At 35.2% G+C, this 26,818-nt stretch overlaps 1 protein-coding gene across 2 annotated transcripts in view; it reads right to left on the bottom strand.

The window, feature by feature from the left end:
* Nucleotides 1-26,818, bottom strand: part of Apoltp (Apolipoprotein lipid transfer particle) — a 6,186,292-nt gene that overhangs the window by 4,020,378 nt on the left and 2,139,096 nt on the right. For both annotated transcript variants that reach the window (XM_081762641.1, XM_081762640.1), the window contains exon 22: nt 25,970-26,143. In XM_081762641.1, coding sequence (XP_081618767.1) covers nt 25,970-26,143 — 174 coding nt within the window. The remainder of the gene's footprint in view (nt 1-25,969; nt 26,144-26,818) is intronic.

Here is a 26,818-nt window from a genome sequence, read left to right as displayed (position 1 = left end):
GTTTGTTTTCAAGTTGTGTTAAGAAATTCAATAAGCTAAAAAAAATAATTTGACAGCTCTCCTATAGTAAAGCTATGAACAAAATGAAAGATGTGTGTTTTTTACGCACTATTATTGCTATAAGAAAGTCATAAATGTGGCAAAAACGTATATTAATAAACTTGAACCGTTAATATTTGGGGTGTCCATGACTGGTAAGATAAAGGTTCTATTTGTCAATGTTGGACACCCCCTGTTCATCACTGGCAGAATTTGAAAATGTGTCAATAATAAATATGCCAACTGCAAAAGTATCTACAATGCTATATGAACAAACTGGCTCAAAAACTGATAGCTTGTGAGGTTTACCAGTAATGGACAGTGGGTGTGTATTAATGGTGTAGCTTAGCAACTTTCGTCAAATTATGGACACTTTGCACACGTTCCAGTTCGCATATACGGGATGATTCAAAATAATTATTACAATGCTTGCGAGGTGATTTTAGAGTTCCAAAGGGGAAAAATGTATTTGCCGTTGTTTCCTATGGGACGTCGTTCTGTTGGTAGGGCTCCATAAGGAGTCCAAAATGTGAATGATATGTTTGGATTTTCGGCAACATTCTCTGAATGTAAGGCAACGAATTTGTGTGGAATATTGGCAAGAAATTGTATAGCATCTATTCGTAAGATAAGATTCCGCCATTTGATCGTTGGAAGTCAGAAACGGACATAAATAAACGACTCAATTATACATCACAGTTTCGATTTGAGCGATTTATTTCCATTTCTGAGTCCCAACGGAAAAATGCCGGGATGTACTTTAAGAATAGGTCCTATACAACTTTTTATGCGTCCTGTACGAATAGTGCCATTTTTGTATCTTACACCATTTTTGTTCCTCATGCTCAGCCCCATTTGCCGAAAAGCCGAAAACAATTAAAATCTGAATTCATTCAAGGGCTCTACCAACGGCACGAGGCTCCCAAAGGAAATGATGACGAATAAATGTTTGTCTCATGTCGAATAAATGGTATTTCAACGAGCGACTTCAGAACAGTTGTAACAGTTATTGAGTCTCAAATTCCACGAGAAAAACTATTACCATTTAAACGTCGTTTGGAGGACTTGCGACCATGGAATGAACATAACGTGGTTACTCTCTTCGGAAAAAAATAAAGGCACAAATTTTCAACGAGTTACTGCAAACCGAAGATGTATCTCATATGAATAATGTTCCTCAACTTGTCCCAGAAATTCTGTCAGCTTTGCAAAATCCAACACACACAGATTTAGATGAATCTTTTAAAGAGTTGGAATCTGGTCAGACCGTAAACCCCGCAGCAAATGACACGCGATACTGTTCTCTGAAACAATATCAATGTCTGCTCATCATTTTTCTCCATTTATAGAAACAACCAGAAATCCAGAGGTCTGTACAAAAGCTTCGTTGATGACACAATTTCACACAGGGGCATCGATTCAGAAACCTCAGAAGCCAACAATTCAAAACCAAGTGTTGCATCACCGTACATAGAGTCGGTATGCACTGAAGGCAACCTAATACAGTAAGAAAATCGTTGCCCAACAGATTGGGGATGTTGTCTCCACCACCAGCTTTTATGAAAAGCTGGAAACATGAATAATTAAATTGTATGATTTTTTTATGTAATGCAAAAGATATTAAATTTGAGATGTGGCTTTAACAGGGTTAATATTGTAGTAATAAATGAAATACACAAAATACATATTTTAAAAGATGCAGCAGAGTTTGGGTAGGTAAGCTAGAATGTTAGGTCTGTAGAGTTTCAATGGTTTGAAATGTGAAGTTCTTTCAATATGTCAGCTAATTACAATACCTTCAAGTATCGAAGTAGCTCCATGACGTCTCGTTTAACGATGCTTTCTCCGTCAAATCTTATTCCCACTTCCTCGACAAACTCGGTGTTCGTGGTTTTATTCAAAGGCTGGTTTTACAAAACCCAACCCCTTTTCTTCTTCTGTCCATAAAAGGTAGCAAAACTTTAAATGATCGGAAACACCCACAATCACGTTGTCTTGACGTAAAATAGAAAGTTCTAGAAGGTTTAGGACAAAAACCTCCAAAGTTCAGTATCACAAACATTACCCTGAATCAACCTCACAAGAGGTGACATCGTCCAACGTGAACTCACCAATATAGCTGATAACGTAGAAAATAAGTATTTCCACAATAAATAATGTTTATGTTTGCGGATATAAATCACTTCACTCAGTAAAAAGAGCATTACCTGGCATGTTAGTCAATTTCAGAATATTGACTCAACAAAGTGACAAAACAAAATATAGCTGACATATGACTCGAAGTGAAATGTGAAAAGTAGCAAGTAAGGGGAAAAAAGGCAGGACAAGGAATAAGGGGTAGACATGTGCAGGGTAAAGGACTTCTGCCATTGCATCTAGTTTAATGAACCAGAAAAGTATTACAAATTGCTTCAAAGAAGCTTGAGGCTACATTTCAAATATTCTTGAAGAAAGAAAAAAAAATAAATGTAAGTGACATCCACCAGAATCGAACGACGGACTTCCGGGACCATATCTCTCATCATGTAACACAAGAGTAATTGCTTCCCCATCATCTACATCCTACAACTCAGATCCAACAGCAGTTGCTACTTAATCAACTACATCTCACAATTAAGTATAGTTTTATACTAATGTTCCAGCTCCTTTCAAACGCGCTCTGTTTTGGCCCGAAGACAAATCAAGGTGATCCAAGGGAAAGAAGAAGGAACGGATTTCTAGAGTTGTCACATCTGAACGGGCCCGCAACTCGAGGTGGCTAGGGGTCCTGGCCCCCCAAATTTTCTCTTTTCCCCACTAGACCACAATATAAAATGCTATTTTAGTACAGAAAAAACAATTTAGATATTTGTAAGATAATATTTAATTACTTGGCCCCCTAACATTCATGGGTCACTCAAACCTCTGTCGCTGGTTTCGGGCCTGCTTCTGAACAATAGTGACTCTATAGTGAATCGAAACTTAGAATTGAGCAGAAGAATTTGCAGATAAAACGTATTATGGAGTTGGAGAGAGAAGAAAGCTAGGAAAACAAATAAAAATGGAACGTACAAACTAGAACTTAAAATAGAGGCAGAAGAAATACAATCCTTAAAGACCTTTTCTTTTCCGTTTGTATCGGAAAATAGTACCAGTAATTTCAGAATAGCCGTTTGCTTTATTGTTTTTTTTTTTCAATAATAAAAGTGGTATTTATTTTCACCAGTTGTTCCCAAACATACGCAATTTCTAATGAACATTGTACTCGTTTTATTCGTTTTCACAAAAGTACTGGTTTTCTTTAGCGTTTATCAAGTGTAAAAATCCTATGCGCAAATAACCGTTACATATTAAATTACACCTCAATAGGTAAGACGTCAAAATTTGCTGATTTTTCTTGTATGTCCATCACTGGCTGTCCATAACTGGGGCATCCACTTTTTAAATATCTATTACTGATTAGAAAAATAGGGTTACAAGAACAACTCAAAAAGTACATTCTACTCGTTTTCTATAAATAATGACTATGATTTAATAGGCGCAAGTGTAAACTATGCATACCACTACTATAATTATCTTCCATCTACATCATATTTTGTCAAAAGTGATCTTAATAATGTCCATAATTGGGGTGTTAACCTTAGTTGTATCTAGAAAAGTAAACATGTGCTGGTTTTGGAAGTTTTTAGTATTTTATCAAAAGACGATACGCAGAAGGAGATTATAAAAATATATATCAAGTCACATAATATTCATAATAAGAACGATTATATTCTTATTCTGTATAATTTTAGTAAACTTTATGAGAGCGTTACATTTCATTTGGTACTCTCTGATTCAGAGTGTCAAAGACAAATATTTTTACCTTATGATTTTTTACACGGAATGAATATAAATGTGTGTGAATAATGTTAACTTTTGTAGGAAACTTTTACTAATGCGCATCCGTTAAATGTTTTTGCTCTTGCGCAATCCTTTGTATATTTAAAAGAAGAATATTTAAGTAGAACAGTAGTTCAGTAGTAGACGTGCATTTGCTTCCGAGTATATTTCCTCGATAGAGATAGAAATTAAACTTGCTAAGAGGATGAAAGTTATTTTTGTAGATCCTGATATTTGTGAAGAATAACAAGATAAAGTGAAAATATTATATCGTAAGGAAGAGAATCTTGACTCGTTTAGAAGATTTTATCTATATGATGATGAAATTGGATGTGAAAAAGTGTATCCTAATATGCATATTGAAATTCCTGAATGAGATATTGTGAACTGTACGTGCAATCGAGTTAAAGTAAGTGAGTTGTGCGTAAAACAACTTTTTCAAAATTATAAGCAAAATGAGGAACTACTTTGCCATGCTTGTTCTTTAAGAATGCCAGACGAAATTACTTCATTCATGCACATTAGCGTATGATAATAGTGTGAAACGTGCTGTGTGGGAATTTATAATTACGAAGAAAACTCGTGACACAGTGATTGAACTTTACTTGACGTAATACTACTTAAACAGTACTTATAGAAAAAAATAAAACGCTTTTAGATATATTTAATTTGTCATACGAAGGCTTTTCGTTTCATAATACTTATATTTCTCGTTTAGTGGAACCGTGTTTAAAGAAAGATAAAAATGTTTATAGAAAATAATCAGTGCGTGTATGATTGTACTTCTTTTTCTCTGAACGAACATTGTGTGTTAGAATGTATTTCTAGATGGAAGCCACAACATCGACTATTGTCTTATGGTTGTTTTGAAAATCGCAGTATTTTACATGAACATCAATGCATGGCATTAGACTATGATATATTATGTTATAATGCATGGCGTGCTATGGTGAGTATAGGAAGCTTTGATGAATTCTATGAAGAATTTGTATTGATGCATAGTAATATTGAAATTAATGAATGGACATTTAATTATACATTATATAACATTTTATTAAACAAGAACTATATCCGGTTAATTATGGAGTTATTCCTGGAAAAGCATTTATTTTGTAGTTTTTAGTTTGTTTGTTTCTTTCTGTTCGAGAACATGCACAATTGAATGAATAAATGAAAAGCACAAAGGAATGTTGTAAATTGTAAATATATTTTGTATTGTATAATGCTTATTTGAATTTCAGACAGAATTTTTTATTATGATAAAATGATTAGCATTTGTGTGTATTGAATAAATTAAGAATGAAAATAGAATATAACATTGCACATATTTTCATATTATAAAGTTTATTAGAATTTTATTCACGATATATATGCATTTTTAACATATCAGCTTTAAGAATCAGTATCATAACGTATCAGACGATTTTTTAAAAATTAAATATTATGTAAAAATGTCTTTTTAAATAAAATATTATTTAAAAGTATTTTCTCTTATTATTATTTCGTGAAAATGTTTTTACCTTTGTTAGTTTAAAATATTTGATTTCCACTTTTCAAAATGTACTCTCGTACCAGATACATTTAGTTGGTAATTTCGTACTCAGATGGTTTGAAAAAATTCGTGATAGTTTTTTTTTAAATTAGTAACAGTAATATTACAAAGTGAGTTAACTATAATACATTGTAACAAACCCATAATAAGTTCATGAACATTACACAACGTTACATAATATGTTGTAACACTTCGAACGAAACACAGCATTGTTATTCACTTAACAGAGAAACTTTTCAATATACTAAATAAATACATGCCAATATTAGTTGGTTCGATTCTTGCAAAAGCTTTGCTTATGTATTCTATCATTTGTTACACAAACTCGTTCTTAAATTCAATTGTGATCCAATAAATTTTTACGCTGTGAACTTGTAAATAAATCGCTTCTTCAAAAGCTCATAACAACACTCGTGGGGTGTAATTATTTTAATTGTTTCGCTTCCACAGGAAGCTCTGCGAACAACATAGTTGTGAGTATATTAAACTTCTATCAACAACTCAGAGCAAATGTTATTTGCGAAACAAGAGAAATTCTTAGAGAAGCTAATAAAAACAGCATTTGACTTTTACCATCTCATTCCCTGTCACTTACGCATCGTTTGTTACACTAACGACGAGGAAATGAGTTCCGAAAATGCTAATTATTTTAGGAATCGCATCCTGCAGAAGCTCATATAAACAGCAACGTTGTGAACTTGTAAATAGATCGTTTCCTTTGGAAACTCGTTTTTAAAAGTAATGGTGAGTATAATGAAATTGCTGTGCAAATTTCGCTTATGTATTCTTTAATGTTAGTTATAATAAATCTCCTTGTTATCATTGTTCCGACATTAAAGAGTGTGAACAAATTAAAATTTATAAGAGGAAGTATCATTTAGCAAAGAAGAAACAAGAATTCTTACACGATATTAGTTGGTTTGTTTTCAATTTTTGTTCGTTCGCTTCTTGTACAAGCTCCGAACAATCTGCGGTTGTGATTATTTTAACTACTTTGGTTGCATACCAAGCTCTTAAGAAGAGCTAAGCTGCGAATATTAAAATATTCAATTAAGCAAACCTATTTTTCTCCTACTATTTGTACTACTTATTTTTCTTTGGTTTCCTAAATGTTTCTTTTTTTAATTCTTTTCTTTATTAAATGTTTCTCTCTTTCGTAATATTTACAATAATACACTTAAAGGCACATTGTTGCGAACTCGTAGATTATTTTTGTGCAATTTTAGTGTGATTGCATCTTTTTATTCTTTGGTTTTCATTAAAGAAAATTCCGCTTATGTATTCTTTCGTGTCTTTTTAACCTCTCGTAATGATGAACAATCCGTGATTCGATGAACAATCCGTGATTCTGAATACTTACCAATTCCCTTCCTGGAAAAGTTCTTGAGAGCAGCTATGCTGTGATCATACTAAAATTCTTATAGAAACTCTTTGTTAACTTTACTTAGTTCGTGTGTTTTAACCTCTCGTATTTTTTACGGATCGCTTCCATAGAAAGCTCATAATATTTATTGAATCGTATCTTTTACTCTTTCGTTTTCATCAAAGAAAACCTAGCTTATGTATTATTTCGTGTCTATTAATATCTTGTACTTTTTGGATAGCTTCCATACAAAGCTCAGAGGAATTATATTAAGAAAATGTTAAATTGTGTGATCCTACTAAAAGTGTTGGTTGCTAAAAATTGAGCCGCAAATACTTATTATTTTACGGATTTCTTGAAACAAGCCTACAAGAACAATCTGCGATTCTGAATTTTCAAAAAGTGCGTATTATTTATAAAATACTCTTAGAGCAACGTTGTTGCGAGCTTTTAAATAATTGCTGTGCAAACACAGCGTACGTATTCTATCATGTTATTTATAATAACACTCGTTAAAAAGGTTGGAACCAAGAAAAAATCGTGCGGAAGTTCGTTTATTTCTTCGATCGTTTCTCATAGTAACTCCTTAAAAAAAGTTGTGAGTACATAAAAATTGCAAAGCATACTCCCTAAACAGCTATACTGTGATTATTTTTTTCCCTTTGTACGCTAAGCATAGTCCAGGGAACTCTGTTCCGAAAATAATAAAAACTCTAGTTTTGTGTTATACTACTAATATATGAAGAATTATATTTTTCATTTTACAACTTGCACTTTACAATAAAACGTTTCATGTAATGAATTATTTATAGGTTAACACTTTTAAATAATTTTACACTCAAAGTTTGGTTTCTAAGGAATTTTAATATACATACAGCGAAGTTGCTTTTAGAGCTTGGTACGCAAACGAAGCATAAAATAAACATAGTTTCATATAATGAAATGGAGAATTGCATTTTACTTATGTATAATAATATCAAAGTACTGTTATAACTAAATTACTACAAAAGAATCTTAATTTTACAGAATATAAATTAGCATCAAAATATTAAAGTAGAGAAAAGTTAACTGATACTTAACCCTCGAGTAGTCGCGCCGCGGTCAAAAGCACCGCAGGGAAATTATTTTCGATCGTGTGTCCATTCTGTTTGTCCGACAGACTTCTCCGTCTACCTAATCTTCCCCCTCACCTTCCCGAACATTCCTGCTCAATCACTCCGTTATCCGTTGTTTAGTTTAACTACTAGTGATTGTTTAGTGATTCTGCGGTGCTTTCCACCGCGCGCGACTAACCGTGTAATGTTTTCTTCTCAGTGTTTCGCTCTGAACGTGACCTTTGTTTTGGAGATGCTTTAAACTTTATAAACATAAATATAATTTTAATGGACGGAAAAGAGGTCGACAGAGTTAACAAACTGATACCAAGTATGAAAAAAAGAGAAAATTAGAAATGAACAGCTTAAAACAACGGAGGGAAATTTTAGGAATGGACTATTTGGATAAATCAGCCGAGATGATCTCGTGGAAGCTTTGTCTGAGGAAGATCATAACAAATATATATATATATGCGTGAACACGAAATGTGAAGTGAAGAGTCTGCGAGCGAATCTGAAGATCTTAAACCCAGAAATAACCAGCGATTCCCCGAATGTAGTCAGAGCAGGAGAGGACGAAATAAGCGACGAAGAAGTGTAGAACAGTGTAAATTTGAAGATAACCTAAAATAATTCAATGTAGTGCTGTATAGGTGAAGTTTCAAAATAACAGGACCGTAAAATAATTCAATGTAAATTCGATTTGATTTCAATTTAGCGCCCTTTTCAGCACCAAGGCTATGTGAGACGTGGACCTACTGCTTAACGAATGATCCGAACCACATGAGGTCTCACCGTGAATCGAAGCCAGAAGTCGCACGCCAAAGGCGTGTACGCTTACCGCTTAGCAATGTGTGAGCTATAATTCAATGTAAAATGCGCTGTGAAGCTTTGTTTTAGTGTTATGCTTATATAGTATATTTTTCACTAATTTACTGTCGCATTTCTAATTTTATACGAACCAGAGTTGACAAAAACAAAAGATCATCATAAGGTTTAGAATTTCCAATAAGACCAGTGCGTAGCTATCTATCTAAAGAAATATGTAACAAAAAACATTTTATTCCAAATGAGAAATAAAACAAAGTACACGTCTAATTGTAGATTTCTCTAATAGTTATTACTGTACAACTTATTATAATAATAAAAATGTTATTCCCTCGTAATCAGAAAATATACAAAATTACGTTTCTAATACAAGAAAAATGTTTTAAACGATATTTGCAACACATTATGTTCCTGCGGTCCTTTTGACCGCGCGCGACTACTCGCGTTACTTTTTCAGTGTGACTTCTCGAGGGTTAAATGTTACTTGGAGTAAATAGAATTTTAAGTTGTAAGTATGAAAGTCTTACTCTTAAAGGATAAGGAAGGAAGGAATATCACTTTGAAAATAACTTTTTGCGGGGAAATGTTACATGTATTTATTGGATAATGACAACGGTGCTCCGTTCAACAGTTTATTACAACTTCCCCTAAAACATTTACAGCAGTTAGAAAAAAAGCTTAATGTTTACTAAGTGTAATCCAGTACATATGTTCACCATTGCACATATATCAAATATGATCTTATATACGTCGTACAAAATGGGAGTACAATATGTTTACTGAAATTTTGCCCACACATATGTTTACTATTGTACAATTTTCCTATATTTTAAATACAAAGTATTAGAAGTACTAGTATATGTTTGCTTGTATAAAAAGTAATCATTTGACGTTCAAACTGACTGTTAGCCAATATATTTGCTATCCATTATAATTATATCCTATACTTTTATACGTGGAACCCGTAAAATAATCCGTTCTCTTACATAGTAAGTGTAAACCATTCTATTTCTCAAACTGTGAGCATGTTTTATACAAACATCATGTAAAAATAAGATTATATATCTTTCGCAAAAAATAATGTACATATATCGACCAACGTGCAGATATTCCGTACTTCGTATACTAATATATGTATAATGGAAATGCAGTTAATATATTTCTTATGTAGTGTACCATGTCCTATATATTAATATGGACAACGCATAAGCTCAAAGTAAAATCACCTGTTAACATGTACATTGGCTTTTACCCACCAAGTATACTGTTCCTGCTCATATATCCTATACAACGCAAAAAATGCCCTAATATAACTGTTAACGCATTTATTATGATTTACTAAATAACTATAATGTCCACCGCACATATATCCTATACGAAGGATTAAAACCCATCTAAAATGTTTTACTAACGCATATACTAAATACTAGTCGTCATATATGTTATGCAGTGTAATGCAATACATATAATGTGGATGTCGGACATGTTTTATTTTGAATATTGCATGCTACGTTCTGAAACATCTGTTTACTACATGCTGTACATTTTTACCCGTCTATACGCAATATTATGATCTCTGTACAAACTAATATCAGTTACAGCTGATGCTGTCATCGTAAAATAGTAAAGTATTCTCTGTATAACACAAAGTCCCTTGGAGTTGATGTTATGCCATTCTAAAACAGTATTCTATGCTACATAAAAATAACATGCCTTGCCGCTGATGGTATATGAAGTATGCAGAAAAATGTTGGCAATATATACCATAGTGAGCGCCATCTTGATTTTTTTAATCAGCGCCATCTGTTTTCCACTCAACACACTTGTTAAGAAATAACCCGCCATACACAAAAACTCTATTCCAAATATCTTACACATGTAATCAATATACTGTGTGCAGTGATATCCAAATGTTTTCTAAGGGCCGCGGTGGCTCAGTGGTAGAGCGTTCACCTCTGGTGCTTGGGTTCCCGGTTTCCATCCCTGCCCCCACCGAGGGAACTTTGTGGTAAAGATACACCGTTGCGTGGGTTTTCTCGGGGATGTCCCGTTTCCCCCACTTTATTCATTCCACCATTTCATTCATTACTCATCATCACTGTCCCCTTTAGCGTAACCAGCATAACCGCGGGACGTAAAACTCAAAGATTTCATTTCATTTTTTCAAATGTTTCCTGAAACCACTCGACAATAGGTAATATAAATCTTTATAACGGTTATAGATATCAGTATATGTATGTAATGTGCAAAATATAAAATAAATGAAAAAATACATATCGTTAATGTTTATATTATCGTACGCATGACCTATTTATAATTTCCCGTAATTGTTTTATAAAACTTTTGATATGCCGTATTTTAAATTTTGAAGAGATTGTGTTATAATTCTACTGTTATACACTATTTTTTAGTCTTGACCAGGTTTAGTTGCAATTCTACCCATATGCCATAGTTATAATTTTGTTGTCATTATACTAATAATATGTCGTATTTTTAGTTCATAATTGTACAATCACATGGAAATACGGAAATTAACCGGATATAAATTATACTTTCAAATATGTATGTTCTGTAAGTGTTATGTGAAGTGCCTTAACTTCTGTTCGTTTTATACTGAAAAGAAAATTTTCCATTTGGAATCTTTCAATATTCCATACACGTAGACCTCATTATCACTGTATGTTGCTTATGAGCCAATATTTACTCTACAATCTCAAAATTTTATAATAAAGGTACATATGTTTATTGAAGTATTGTACTACTACTATAAATTACTTCTTTCATCTCAGACGACTGATTAGCTATTACACACATATCTTATGTTAGCAACAAGATGAACTAAACATAGTATAGGTTATAGCAAACACTAAGTATCACTTTTTAATAGAACTGTTTTAACACTTATAAAATTTTCTAATGCTGTATCTTAAGAAGCAAAGAATATACTCAAACCGGTATCCTTGGCTTAAATATAATAGAAAAGCATTGCTTTCGGTTGTTTTACATATTTATTCTTGGTGTGAAATATTGTAAAAAATGCTAACCCTACACTGGATTGAGGACACCTCTCTCTCTCTCTCTCTCTCTCTCTCTCTCTCTCTCTGTCTCTCTCTCTCTTTCTTTCTTTCTCTGTTTGTATTTCTTATTTCAGGTGTAAGGCTTTTTTTCGTTCTCAGTGTACATACACGTTTTAAACTAATATTTTGCTAAGAACTAGTATAATTTTCATTATGATTATCTTAGTAGACATGGTGCTAGCATTCTCTTCTGTATAACACATGTTCGTATCCAAGGGGGCTCCCTAAAATGTTCACGGTAGGCTTCCAAATAAACTATAATATAGTTGGATGGCAACCCCTACATTTTTAGAGTTGAAGAGAACTACTCAGGATAGAAACTTCTTTTTTTTTCAAAATTCTTCTTATTTGTGTCTACTTCTAAATTTAAATTAATGTCAGAGTTTCTCTGGTTTATCTAATTTAGAAATGTGTTCAGTGAACTGTCAACATACCAGCAATATCACTCACAACATTTATGCCATTTGAAATAAGACTATGCGTGTGTTTAGTTACATAATATATTGTCTTCGCCTTTCCTTCAAGAAAATTTTAGTGTTAATGTGTTTTGTTTGTTTTGATGCTTTGTGTATATGCTTTTATCCCAATATTTTGATTTTGAAAGGGTGTTAAAGTAAAAAATAGGTATAATTAGAGTTATTAGAGTTATTAGATGGTTAGATAATTTAGACGCGAAGCCAACATAGAAAAATGTAAGATTTTTGTCAAGATAACTATAATTAACTAGCAGAGTTAGGAAACGAAATGGAAAATTTCACGCAAGGGAATGCAATTGTAGAACCAGAAGTTGTTGTCCAGGACCCTGTAGCAACGGGAAAAAATGCGTTAGAAAAGGACACTGGCGACGTAACAACGAACGAACTAGTGAACAACCGCGTCACTGAATCGGTTCCGGGACTCTCAACAAGAGTCACCGTTACCACGATGGATCTGTATCTCATCTCGTCTCAATGTTAAAAAAAAATTTCGGAAAAAACAGTTAAAGTCGATTCAGGCAATGCAGGAAACTTCTCTGAAATAAGGAGAGCAGGAGAGGAAACAGAAAGGAGCAAGGCAAATATTGCTAGAAAGGTTAACGGCTGAATAGCGTGAGAATGCTGTTAACGTTACGGAGGAGTTCAATAACAGTATTCAGGAGCTACATGATAGGCTCGACACTACTGTAGAAAACTTGAACGAACGAATGACCGTGACTTGTCAAGAGCTAAGGTACTCGATTCGGATCAGCGATGAACGAGTTCGACAACTTGAGATCAGTTCCACAGAAGTAAAAAAAAACGATGTAACTGAAGCGCTAGTATCCCATTTAGCCAAGGTAGACCAGGAAGTGAGTCACTTACGCGACAACGTAGTGAGAGTAGGTTACAACCGTACCGAAGTGACAACACAGGTCAAAGGAGTCAAAGACAATGTGGAAAAAGTAGTAACCCGGCTGAATGCGGTAGTAGGTACAGTAGGTCAACTACAAAATACCCTACGAAGCTGAAAATCATTTGGAAGGAGCAGTTGATTCGAGTAAGATCCGAAATCAGGCAAGTACATCAGGTTAAGGAGGTTCGAAGTGAATGTCATGAAGGTATTCACGAAATTCAGGAAAGTGTAAACAACGTATGTTCGAAACTCGAACGAAAACTCGAATCGTTAAGAGAGGCAGTTAGAGATAGGACAAGGTATGTAAAAGTTTCTGCACCCGTTTCAAGTACAAGAGCTGTATCACCTATAGCTGGTCCTAGTCATGCGAGACAAGCCTCAGAGTTTTCGAGACGAGAAATAATGCAGAGCTGTTGTCCCTCAAGTCACAGAATGTACCACTGCCGTGTCAGCTAGCGTCAGCGTTAGGTTTCCTCCACCGTGACCTCACTTTGCCCACCTTCAACGAAACAAAAAATGAGATTCAGGCCCACAATTTCTTAATTGAGCTTGAGAGCTATTTTGAGCTCACGGGTGTGCTTTCGGATAGAAAGCTCGCGTTCAGCGCCCGATGTTTCAGGGGAATGTCGAGACTTTGGTTTCAGGTCACTTCAGTGAAGTGTAGGATCTATTAGGATTTCATTGAACACTTCCCGGCTACCTACTTAGGCGAAGAAAAATCTAGCAAACTCGCGTGCATCGATCTTCACCTCGAGTTTCGAGACACGGGAAAGTAAAAAGGATACAGAATATTTACTATAGCTGTTACACACCAACAGCATCCTAGATCCGCCACTGCCACAACAGGTTCTGTTACGTGTGTTACCGAGACAATTGCAATTTTGGATTTATCGGTGCATTGCCTCGTCGAAACCTCGAACGATTTAAGAATTATTCAGCATTGTTGGACAACTTCATGCTACGTATCAGTCAAAAAAATAGCAATGCTAATGTTAAAAGGGGGATAAACATGTTGTCGCTCAAAGAGAAAGAAGGAGGGCAGACACTTTCTTCTAACCGGAAAAGTAGGCCGTATAACCCCTTCTGTTTTCGCAGAAGAGCGCACGTGAATCGTGCTTCTTACAACCAGAGGGGTAGGAGAGGCAATAAGAACAGCAATAACAATAACAACAATGATAGAGGTGGCAACATTGAAAGATGGCAACCACGCGCGAGACAACACGGGGTCTCGCGGCTCAAACGGAGGTAGTATTCGTGGTCAAAGAGGAAGGAGAAATGTAGGTGGCAACAGGGAGAGCACTAATTATTCACCGTAGATAAATGAGTTAAGCGTACAGGAACATAGGGCAGGTCAGATGATGAAACAGTACTCTCAGAACCGATCGAGACCTAATAGACCGAGCGCTTCGAGAAACTGAGGATTTCCCGCATGCTTGCAGGGGCGTTATGAAAGAGTATTTTCTGATTATTTTGTCAATTGCTGCGAATCTAAATCCAGGGAGCGTACGTAATATAGAGAGCGATAATTGCGATAATCATGATTGAGATTGTGAAACAGATTTAAAAGAAATTGGCAAAATAGAGAAATACTTAGCTGTAATGAATGTAGAGAAATTATTGAGAAACAGCATTTTCTTGTGGAGAAAGCACCGTCGTTCATCAGAAAAAGAAATATGTACTTTCGACAAATAGAAAAGAAATTAAATTAGATAAAGAAAAATTTGACGAGACGAACTCGATTTTTCGAGATCTATGAGAAACTAGCACAGATAAGATGCCCATTAATGATGTCATTAACTCAACGGAAGTGGAGATAGTTTTGTTTGGTAACACAATTTTGGCATTACTTGACAGCGGAGCGATCGTCAGTGCGTTGAGTTTGGAGTTGTGGGAACAACTAAAGCTTCGTGAGCTCCCACCGGCTTTTTAAAATTCCACTAACATTAGAGTTACTTCAGCATTTGGTAGATCTGCCGCTTCGATTCTCGGACAGGCGATGCTAGAGATGGAAGTTTTAGGGAAAATCATTTTATACTGTTGGAAACATCGTGAAAGGGTTTAATAGAGATCTAGTTATAGCATCGCAGTTCTTTGTAGAGAGTAGGGCCGTCCTTAACCAGGACGTGTTGCAGTTAAACAATCTCTATAAGATAGAGATCGAAGAAAATGCTTTTCGGAACATAGAGATCGAAGAAAATGATCTGATTATAAGAAAATTATCCTGGAAGTTAGAGGCAAAACATTTCAAATAAATATTGAAATTCCCAAACAAGTAGTATGTGCGTGTCGGATAGAGGACCCCACACGAATGTTCAGCTGAGATTGTTGAATACAGAAGAATAATGTGAAGAAAAGCAGACTAAACTGCGCAACACTTTGGTTAATGGGAAATTTCCAACCACAGCTAAAGTCTCGAATGTTGTATACTCGCCTCAAGAATGGGAAAAGGCTCGAACCCAGCCTACACCAGGTGAAATTTGAGATCATGTTGAAAAGTACACCAATTTGAGTAGGGATGAAATACAACAGCTATTTAAAGTCTTAAACAAATATAGAGAAATATTTGATAAAAAGCCCGAGTGTATTAAAAATTATGAGCACACCATCGAGGTCATAAATAACAGACCCTTAAAAGCAAAAGTGTACCTATATGCTATAAAGCATAAAGGTCATGTGACCAACACCATTAACACTTGGTTAGCTTGGGGATAGTAAAATTATCCCCAACCTCCTACACAAGTCCACTAGTCATGGTCCCGAGAAAAGACGGAAAGGTCAGAATACGTTTCAACGCGAAAAAATGAGAGAGAAATTACGAGGAAGGAGATGGACCAGCCGATCCCAGCACTAAGTACGCTGCAAGATCTGTGCGATATACGTTACTATACTTCTATCGATATCGTAGAAAACTTCTTACAAATTAAGCTGCATGAAAATAATAAAAAAAAAATATTTTTCTCCACGAAGGCATTACGTATGTTTTTTGTGAAGTCGCGTTTGGAACAAAGCAGAGTCTTGCATTTTGCATAAGAGCAATTGACTCAATCCCAGGAGATGAGTGTAGATAGTTTTGCAGCCACTATGTCGATAATATCGCGATAGATAGTCACACGTTTCATGAGCACATACGTCATCTTGACGTAGTTTTAGGAAAATTGCACCCAGGAGGCTTAACACTCAAATTGAAAAAGTGTGAGTTTGGAATACAGCATATTAGCATATTAAGATATGAGGTATCTCCCAAAGGCATTGTGAAATGCCCGCAGAAGATGAAAAACGTTATGACTTCCAGGAAACTTAGGAACATTAGGAGCTGCGTAGTTTCATAGGATATTGTCAGTTTTATAGAATCTTCAGTCCGCAGTATTAAAAAATACTCATTCCGCTCTTCCAGCTGTTGAAAAAGGGGGTGAAATTTCAATGGCATCCATCTCACGAAGGATCATACAACTGCATTCGTGTGCTTTTTAAGAAAAGGTTGTACTTAAGAAGCCACTTACAGAAACAATTGATTTTAAAATGTGAAGCGTCTGACGTAAACTGTTGATCTCATTTATATCAGATAGACGAAGACGGCAACATTAGGATTATTGGTATGACGTCGAAACTATTTAATTCAGCAGAACACCATTACAGAATTACCGAGAAGGAATTAGCAGCGGTGCTAGATGGCGTGAACAAATTCAAACGTTATTTGGTTAATAACTTTTTAAAATTTCGTTTGGATTATCAATTGCTGCGATTTCTGTTACTATGCCGTCTTACTTTACAAAGGCTACTGAGATGGGTGCTCGCTTTGAGCATCTGTGATGTCAAAATACAATCTAAGGGATTACTTGTCACGGTATCCACCCAATACTGGAAAGGAATTTGACGAAAAGAAAAACTTAGTGTTAAACGAGTCGTTAATGACCATACTGAGATTCCCGATAAATTGAGAAAACTGATTGCCATCTTGCCAGAGATGGAATCGTCAGATCCAGTGTATGGGGAAATAAAGAGAAAATTAGTAAACAAAGATAGTTCAGAGAAAGTAAAAAGTAGCAACTACCAGTAAGTACTTTCCAATGGAAAGTTATGCAAACGTGATTGTGATGGACTACGCATATGCATACCGGAAGTGCTTATGCAGCCACTGCTCGAGTATTACCATGAGCGTGGTCATCTCTCTGCGAGTAAACTCGTGCCAATGCTATCGGAATATTTCGTCTGGCCAAAGATGAGGATTGCAATAAGCAAATTTTCTGCATCGAGTTGATTGTTTCACAAAGCGTTACCCCCACACATTTACCAGGCAGGACCACTGAATCGCGTAGTTGTAAATAGATATAGTTACATGGTTTGCTTAAACTGGTTAGGGTTTCTGCCGGTAGGAATTGATAACGTGAATTACATACTTGTATGTGTGGCTGCTTTTTCAAAATTAATTGGTCTCTTTCCATGTAGAAAGGCCCCCACAACTTCTGCGTTAAGAAAACTAAAATTTTCTCAATCTTTGTCCGTCAGTAAAGCTTATCCAGACATATAATGGATCACAGTTTAAAAGTGCCAGGTGGAAGAAAAATTTAAAAAGCTAGGATAAAACCCATCTATAGTACACCATATTATCCGCAAGAAAGTATGACGGAAGTAGGGGTAAAATCAACAGTAAGAATGTTACGAAAGTTGTACCACGACAAGCAGCATAAATAACCAAAATGTCTAAACAAAATAGAAAAATGTTTAAACTCATCAAAGCATCTGTCAACTAATCTTAGCCCATATGAAGTGGACTTCGGACAGTCAATGTCTAAAAAAAATGCAAAACTATTTGACATTTCAAAAGTGGAAAGGCACTAGAGCATATAATATTACTCGGAGATGTCGGCAAAGAATCAAATGAAAAGTACACAGAAAAGAAAAAAAACTTCGATAAACGTCACCGAACAGTGCAGTACGAAGGGTATGATTTAGTACTGGTGCGTACATTTCCAAGATCTGATACTTTTTCGGGAATTACAAAGAAGCTACTAGTTTTATGCAGGTCCTTACTGTATCTTGTCAAAGACTGACAAAAGCGTGTACTCTTTAGGAGATCCCGTTACAAGAGAATTTAAAATGAAACGGAATGGTTTTCATTTAGCAAAATACCACGAGCAAGACACCTCAGCATAGCAGGACGCCGCGGTTGCTGAATAAATGAGAAAAAAGGAACACACAGAGAAGAGGAGCAACCATTCTCTCCTCCGTACCTCACTGCAGGTAGAAGAGGGTATAGTAAGAGGTCAACAAGTAGCTATTGTTGTTTGTATTTGTATAGATATCTTGTTTGTGTATGGTTTCTTATTTATTAGTGTTATTATTTGTGTTTGATATTTAATACAAATGTAAAATATTACAACATGCAATGTATATTCAAATAATGTTGCATATTATTTAAAAGGGTGATCTTGTATGATGCATACGACATATATATATATATATATATATATATATATATATATATATATATATATATATATATAAATTTGCATATCGATATTTTAATTATATTATATATGTTTAATAAAGTGGTAGTTGTTGAAGCATAATTCTATATATAGGTGGTATTATGTATGTGTAATTTTGTTTTTTTATATGTTTTGAAATTGGGGACGGACTTACATGTTTTATTGCTTGATTAATCATATGTGATAGCTGCAATATGGATGGAATAATGGAGTGTTACTTTGCTCATTAATTATTATATTGATTCGTATGAAACATCAGATTCACCCGGAAACGCACAGCGTAGGAGCTTTGTTTAAAGAGACAGAAAGAAAAAAATTTTAAACACAGAGTCTTTGTTTCGTATGATAGCTGTAATCTTGTAGTGGAGTATATGGAGCAGCGTTGCTATCCATAATGAGGAACTTATGGGTTTTTTTTTCTGCATCCTGTGTACAGAGGTAACAAAGGATTATAGTTGATAATATCACAATAGGAGGACACAATGTTAGAAGGAGCCTTCGTGTCGCATATAGCTATAATTAAAAATGTACTTTAAAAGTTCAGAGCTACATGCGAAAACACAGAAAACAATGAAGTGCGACGTCTGAGGGAAATAACCAGTTTTCACATGTAAAAAGGGGATAGCGTCCTTTAGCAACAATTTAAACCGTCAAATAAACAACCCTCTAATTTTAAACAACGCAGATGCTTCGTGTAGAAACATGATATAGGTAACTAGTACTCGCAGATGCATTCACCCCTGTTTTGAAAATAAGCTCCCACAAAAAAATTCTTATATATGTATAAATTATCTTGAATTAGTCGTAATCGTAATATGTAGCTTACGTTAGGCCTTATCTTATAGCATATTTATATTCCAAATGAAAAAGTCTTGTTTCAATTAGTGGCACTATCTCCAGCAGTCTCCTTGGGGAGTAAGCGTGCAAGAAGTAACAGCGAAGATATGGCCGCCCCTAGCGAAGGTTGTCTTGAGTGAAAAACACACAACATATCAAAAATTTACTAAAATTTATTAAAATATATAATGACAGTGCTTGCGCTCATTATCATGTGTGTAAGTATGCATATAGTTGATTATAGTTTTGTGTTTTAAGTAATATGCTGCTTAGTTTACTATTAAACAGCAAAACTATCAAAAGAAAGACAAACATTCATGGAAGGCAAAAAAAGAACCTTTGATATACTCACACCAGAAGGCAGTACTTGATAGGACAAGGAAGTAATGTACTGGTAGCCGAAATTTAAGAGGTATGTGTAGTGTTTTATGTAAATTTCAGTGTCTTAAATAGACAGTTGTACATCATATTATATATCGTTCCAAAGCTTAAATTTGTGAGAAAACAGTAAAATTGGTAGAATTTAAATCAAATCACACATATAAGTTTGATCACCCTGAAAAACGAGTGGAGTGTTGTAATTGTGCCCCCTTACCTCAACTTCCCCGTCATAAAACTTCAGCTAGCTTTAAAGCGAGCCTGATAATTCCTAGCAACAAGGGTCGTTTTTAAAACAAAAACTGAGAAAAAAGAGATAATTCGGTCTTTAGTCTTGAAACTGTACCCATCGAGCTGCGGTTAAGCGAACTATAAAGTGCGTTGTGCCTGTAAAACAGTCAATACGAACTGTGTGTATATAAGAAATACAACAAAATAAATTAACTTCGTTTAGTTTCACAAGTAAAGTCAGTATTGCTGGACTACAAGGCAAGACTAGTCCACACTACGTAATCATATAGGATTTAGTGAAACATAACATATTCCTCTCTAATCAATGCAAAACGACTTCGAAAACAAGATGACCACAGAACATTGCGCTTAGGTGATCAACACCTCATACATTTACATCAGTGTTCCGTTTCGTTATCGAAACAAGTGTCATGTTACTTTTAATTATAAGGGGGATAAAAATTAACTAGTCAAAATATAGTCAACTAAACTCTGGTTGGATCGCCTTAGTGAGGAAATCTCGCTATCTCTAAAAATATCACAAATGAGGGAAATATACGCAAGAAATAAATAAAATTTAAAATCACAAACATATTCCCAATCCACAGCCTCTTGCTGCCAGAAGGACTTCCTACCCGCAGCAAGACGACTAAATAGCAGTGTTGTATTCGAAATTTTCGAAACAACTGTCTTCAACATACCAGGCAGTCGTGTCGTCGAACAAAAAGGACGAAACCTCCGTGGGATCAACAAAACATCGAATAACCCTTGGAACGCTCAAAAACCGGCTAAGGACCAAAAATCACATTGGTGAATTTTTTAAAAAAAAATGCACAAACATTAACAGAAGTTAAAAAGGCCTAAAAGAGTAGAAATTCTAAAAAAAAATATTTTTTTCTCGTTTGTAAAGCGAAAGTGTACCATTACTTTTTTGTGTGTGTGGAAATTAAAATTTATATATTCCTATGGATATAGTTTCACGTTCTTCACCAAAAGATCATCTAAGGTACGTAATAAAATTTTCAGTAACATATTTTATTTACCGCTGTCTGGAGCTGCAGTAAACCATCACGACATAATAGCAACTGACATGCGTGTCGGTTGTGTGTAAGTGATATCATTTCAGAAAAAAAACTGAAGTTAAAACCACGTAGTGTCTGAAACTTAGAGTCTCAGTTCACTTCACCAAAATCATAGTAAATTCATTCTGTCCAAATAATCAATTTATCATTTTGCTCTAGCAAACATTTTTGCTTTACCACATTTGTTTATTTAATTAGTTTCATTTGCCTAATATTTAAAATAGTCTCTTATTTTGCATATGTTTTCTTTTGTAAATTATTTCGGCCTTCATCCGTCCAGCGTAAAACCTCTTTTGCTGTACCCCTTTAGAATAATTTATTGAGTTGTTTCTACACTTAAACAAAACGACGACTTCAAAATACAAAGTTCAAATTCAATGGTGTCTTCTGATGCTATTTGCTACACTCGAAAAAAAATATTTCCGATTTTGCTTGAGAATTACTTTCACAATCTTTCACTCACTTTTCTGTAGTTGTTCGAGCAATAAAGAAGGCTGAAGTAGGTGATTAGCCAACGAAGGAGGCTCAGTCTGTAAGAGTCTTTGCAACGTAACGCAAGTAATGAAACAAGTAATTATACCACTTTGCCGATTATTTCAATTGCAAAATACTGTAAAACAAAAAAATTGAGTTGCGTTGACGCTAACCACTACGCAACGAGACTCAATCTTTCAATCGTTCCTAGAGACCCCAAACTGCTCTGTTATTACTCGTATAACTTTCCTTTAGTCTTCAGTCTCTCTGAAGGTACCGATTTCTCTGGAGGCAATTGGTCCTACCTGGCAGCATCTCCGCCGATCCCAGGAGTTTCATTCAATACATGGCTGAAGTAGCATTCTTATTGGCCAAACTGAATGATAACTTATTCACGTACTGATGACATCACAAAGTTTCAAGTTCAAACTGCTACTATGGTTCTTGATTCCGTTTCTCTGTTTTTGTGTTATGTGTGTGTAAAACAAAAGAGACTGGGGGATAATCAATATCATTAATTGTTAAATACATTGCACTATAATTCTTGACTTATAGTCATTTTTACGCGGTATAAATACATTATCCTTAAATAAGTCTTCTCCAAATAGAAGTTTTTTTAACGCACTTCACAAGAATGTTATTACCGTCGACAATTTTAACATATTTATTAAATCACACATTTAAGTAGTTGTTCCCGCTCACAATGAATACACTCGCTTTACCAGAAATCGTGCACTTTTTAATGAAACACGTTCTTTTAGTTTCAAATTTACATTCAGAACTTCGATTCCAGTCACTTGATGATGCTTAAAAACGATTTGGCCTTGTTACTTTTACCATCTCCAAAATTGTCTTCCAAAATGTTTTTCAAATTAATTTTGCATTACAACCTCCAGTTCGTCTTCATATGCAACCACATTTAGTCTAAGTAGCATAGAAGTATTTTGCGGCAAATAACATTGTAATGTCCTTATAGATACGGCACGCTAGATTCAATTCCACCAGAAATTCCCACCAACTCGAGCTACATGTCCACTATTAGTTATCATTGTTCATGTCCACAAAAAATAGCAACTGAAGCAGACAATGCAAATTGCATTGCATTGCTTTGGAGTTCAGCGTCCCTTTCTTGACCAAGGTTATAATGAGACGTGGACCAACTGCTTCACGCAGAATCCGAAACACTTGAGATTATGCCGGGAATAAAATCCGAATCTCCTGGACCAAAAGCACCTAAGCTAACGATATAACTACGAGATAGTTCCAGACAATATAAAGTTAACTTTGTTTTTCCTTAGAATTAATACGCTTGGGCCAATTTTACATCTATTTAAACTTTAAACCAGTGTTTCCCAAAGGCCTACATCCTGGAGTGGACTTGAAAAACAACTGAGATAATAAGAAACAGCGAAATAATAAGAAGCTAACGACAGAACTATACTGCAAAATTATCAATAAAGTTAACAGATGCTACGTGTTTGACATTTTTTTTCCTTAGACTCCCATTCGAGATTTTTAAGTAATTTAACACCTAATAAATAAAAACGTGTGAAACCGTAGTGATGTGTTTGAGGTTTGGAGTCTCGTTCAGCAACAAAGCTATATGGACGTAAAGCCTCAGTTACAATTAATGTTAATGGAGGCAGCTATTTACAAACTTATTTGCTGCAGATGTTCTAGATTTGATATTTTCATCTACGTTCAAGCATTTTCTGATTCATGAGTGGTCAGTGCTTTTATTTCTCTGAAATTACACAGCAATATTAAGATTAATATCTGGTGTTCATTGGACAACACGCTCCGAACCATAGAAATTCATCTTAGAATGGAGAAATGTTTCGTTCGTCACCTGCACTACAATTTTATCTACATAAACACCTGAGTCTTTGCTACCAACTGCAGGCAGTTCCTTGAAAAGTTTCGTGTAAATTGGGTTGCATTCTTTCAGATGTTTTTACAAATAGCAAATGTGCTGAACACCAAGGAATGGAATTAGAGCACTCAGGGGAGAGGGGAGATACTCCTGCTGGTTTCTGTACTAGATGAGTTGATGTAAGCTTAGGCTCAGAGGACAATGGATGTGTGCCAGCAACTGTTACAAAATCCACGTGATGTGCGTTTCCTGAAGCTGATTTACACATGCGACGAAAACTGAAATTGTTCTTTAACTTGCATGTGCAAGGGCAGTGATTGAGCAAGTGTCAATTTCCTGAGCCGGTCGTCAAGTAGGACCGTTTCGTGTCTAAAGTAATGCTTTGTGTATGGTGGAAATATGAGAGGTAATTAACTTCAAGTTCGCTCCTAAAGATCGCATTTCAATGTCGACCTTTATTGCAACCAATTGGAGCGAATGCATGCAGCACTACACTTATCTATTCAAAATAGGCGAACCGAAAGTGCGTTCTCGTGCGACAAGTAAGCAAAACCAATCCCGGCTCAATAAATGGAACAAAAATGCATCGCCATCAAACTGACGCCATACCTGGCAGATAAATCTCATCTTGTCTCTTTGGACTACTACCTATCAAGATCCATGACGGACTTCCGGAAATCATATTTTAGCATCTAACGTGAGGTGGAAACAGCAGTGACTGACTTGTTTTCTTATAAGAGCAAGAAGTGATAATGACCTGGAATCGAAAATGAAATGAAATCTTTGAGTTCTACGTCCCACGGTTATGCCGGTTAGGCTAAAGGAGATGGTGATGATGAATAATAAATGAAATGGTGGAATGACGAAAGTGGGAGGAAACGGGAGAACCCCGAGAAAACTCAAGCACTCGGTGTTTGTCACTCACCGCACACAAAGTTCACTTGGCGGGGGCTGGGGACATGGGATCGTGGAATCGGTAGGAATGTATTGTAGACAGTCCAGCAACTGAGGTGAAATTTTGAGTGTTAACTTTCTTTCAATGTATTGTAATGAATACAGGTATGTTGTATGCAAGCAGATTGTAAGACATGACTTACCCTTGTATGTCAATGTGGTCACAAAACACTAGCACATCAAAACTCGGTCGAGACAACTGCTATAGTAGATACAGTATAAACGAAAGAAAAGTAGGCGGCTCGTAATAGAACGCCAGTAGTGTCTTTACATTTCAGAAGAGGTGAAATGCACACATTTTCTTTGTTGTTTGTGTTGTTGGGTTGCAATTCTATAATTTTAGAAGGATGCATTTACTCATAGGAACTATTACAACTTACGGGATCCATAAAGCCAGTTTAACATAGTCAATACCATTCGTATAAAACAAATCAATCCTAGTTACTTTCTTACAGATCAGTGTAATCCACCGAAAATGAATTTCGTTACAGTCAGAAGCGAAATTGCGTATCCATTCGAATTACCGTATTACAATAATACCAGATTAAGATTTCTTTAAAATTAATGTTTTCTTTTTAATATTAGAGATAGCAGTGACCTCGATAGTTTAGTTTTGGTACTCAATTTACGAGTAACATATAGAATCGTTCTTTTTTCATTCAATGTAAGCGAGATGACAAAGCCAACATTCTAAACTGTTAAACATGGAACATAATATCGTTCTACGTTAGCTGAAATAGTATTCCAAACATTAATATTTATGACCTTTATTTTCGTTCCAACAATACCAAATCTTAAGTTCACATTTTCAATATAGGAGAATCAGGTTGCATTCTGAATAACGTAAATTTCGTGAAGAGCCCAGAAAGGTTTTTCATACTTTTAGTAGGGTAGATATTATTTGGTTTAATTCTAGTTCAACAGAACCGTCAAGACGAAAGGATATATCACAAACTTCTAATTTCAGGAAACATCGTTGAATTGTAATAAATATTCAGGAGTAGCGTCATTGTGGTCATTCTTCAGCATATTCGCATGCAGTATTTTATTTTTAGATTTTCTAGCTTTACCAATTTCACATATCCCTTCCCAAAACTTCGAATTTATAACTTAATTATCCTTAAGGTACTGATTAAGAGCTTACAGGTTCTGCAGACGAGTATTTGAATGTCTCAAGATAAAGAAACGTTATAAACTCTGAGGTTAAACTACCACTGAGATTTATGATATCAAATAAAGACCTGACAATAGTTCGAAGTTTATTTGGTAGCATCCATAGAAATATTATACCAAGGCACGTTCGAAATGCGCCTTTCCAAAATTAAAAAAGTAAACAATGGTAGCTTAGTGACTACTATTAATAAATATGATTCTAAGATTATAAGCTAAGTTGCTTATAATATTTTCTTTTTGACGTATGTTTATAACTTTTGCTAAGCAAATGTGAAATTTATACTGTACATTACCTCCGAGATCAGCAAGTTTCTCATTATTGATTGCTAGGTACATCCTTGGTTGATATATGGATCCGTATTTGGAATCACGCTGTTTTAGTCCAATTTGAGCATCAAGATGCTTGTGTCCATTAATATTCAGGCCAATTTCCAGATGTTTCTCACTTTCAGTATTCTTGTATTTCCCTGAAAAACAGTTTATATATGTTTTACTCACAGTCCGTAAAAATGTACTGTTTGGGTAAGATCCCCTAGTGGATCTTGGGGAGAGTGGGAGAGGAAGACATATAATATGATCGAAAACGACCTATATTAATGTCAAATCCATTGTTTTCGGGGTTCATGACCTAATTGGTGGCAGTTCCGATGCCATTTAAGTCCAAGCTCAGCCAAGCGAAACTCTTAGCACACCTAGGGGGACTACGAGACGTGACATATAAAAACATCCTTATTAGTGTAGAATATGTAATTTTCTGGGACGCTGTGATGAACAGTAACACTTTCCATGTCGTTTAAATCCAATTTCACCCACCATTAGTGTTCCTGAAGGGCGAATGGAGACATGTAAAAATTATTAAAACTGGCAGACATTAGAATCGAATCCATTATTTTCGTCCTTCTGAATTGATTGGTGACAGTTTTGGTACTCTTTAAGTTCAAGGTCAGCTCCCACTTGGTGTAAGAACCCTCTAGTGCTCCAAGGAGGAGGGGAGGATGAGTTATATAAAATTACTAAAAATGGCAGATGTTACTGTTTAATCCACATGTTTCTGGGTCGCACAGATAAACAGCGATACTCCAAGATGTCATTTAAGTTTAAGTTCAACCTCATTAGCACCCCAGAAATTCTCAATAACTTAA

This window comes from Thermobia domestica, chromosome 6, assembly GCF_964235325.1.
Source record: "Thermobia domestica chromosome 6, izTheDome1.hap1.1, whole genome shotgun sequence".
NCBI classification, from domain to species: Eukaryota; Metazoa; Arthropoda; class Insecta; order Zygentoma; family Lepismatidae; genus Thermobia; species Thermobia domestica.
Note: the sequence above shows the minus strand (reverse complement) of the source record. Positions and strands in the feature narration are given on the sequence as shown.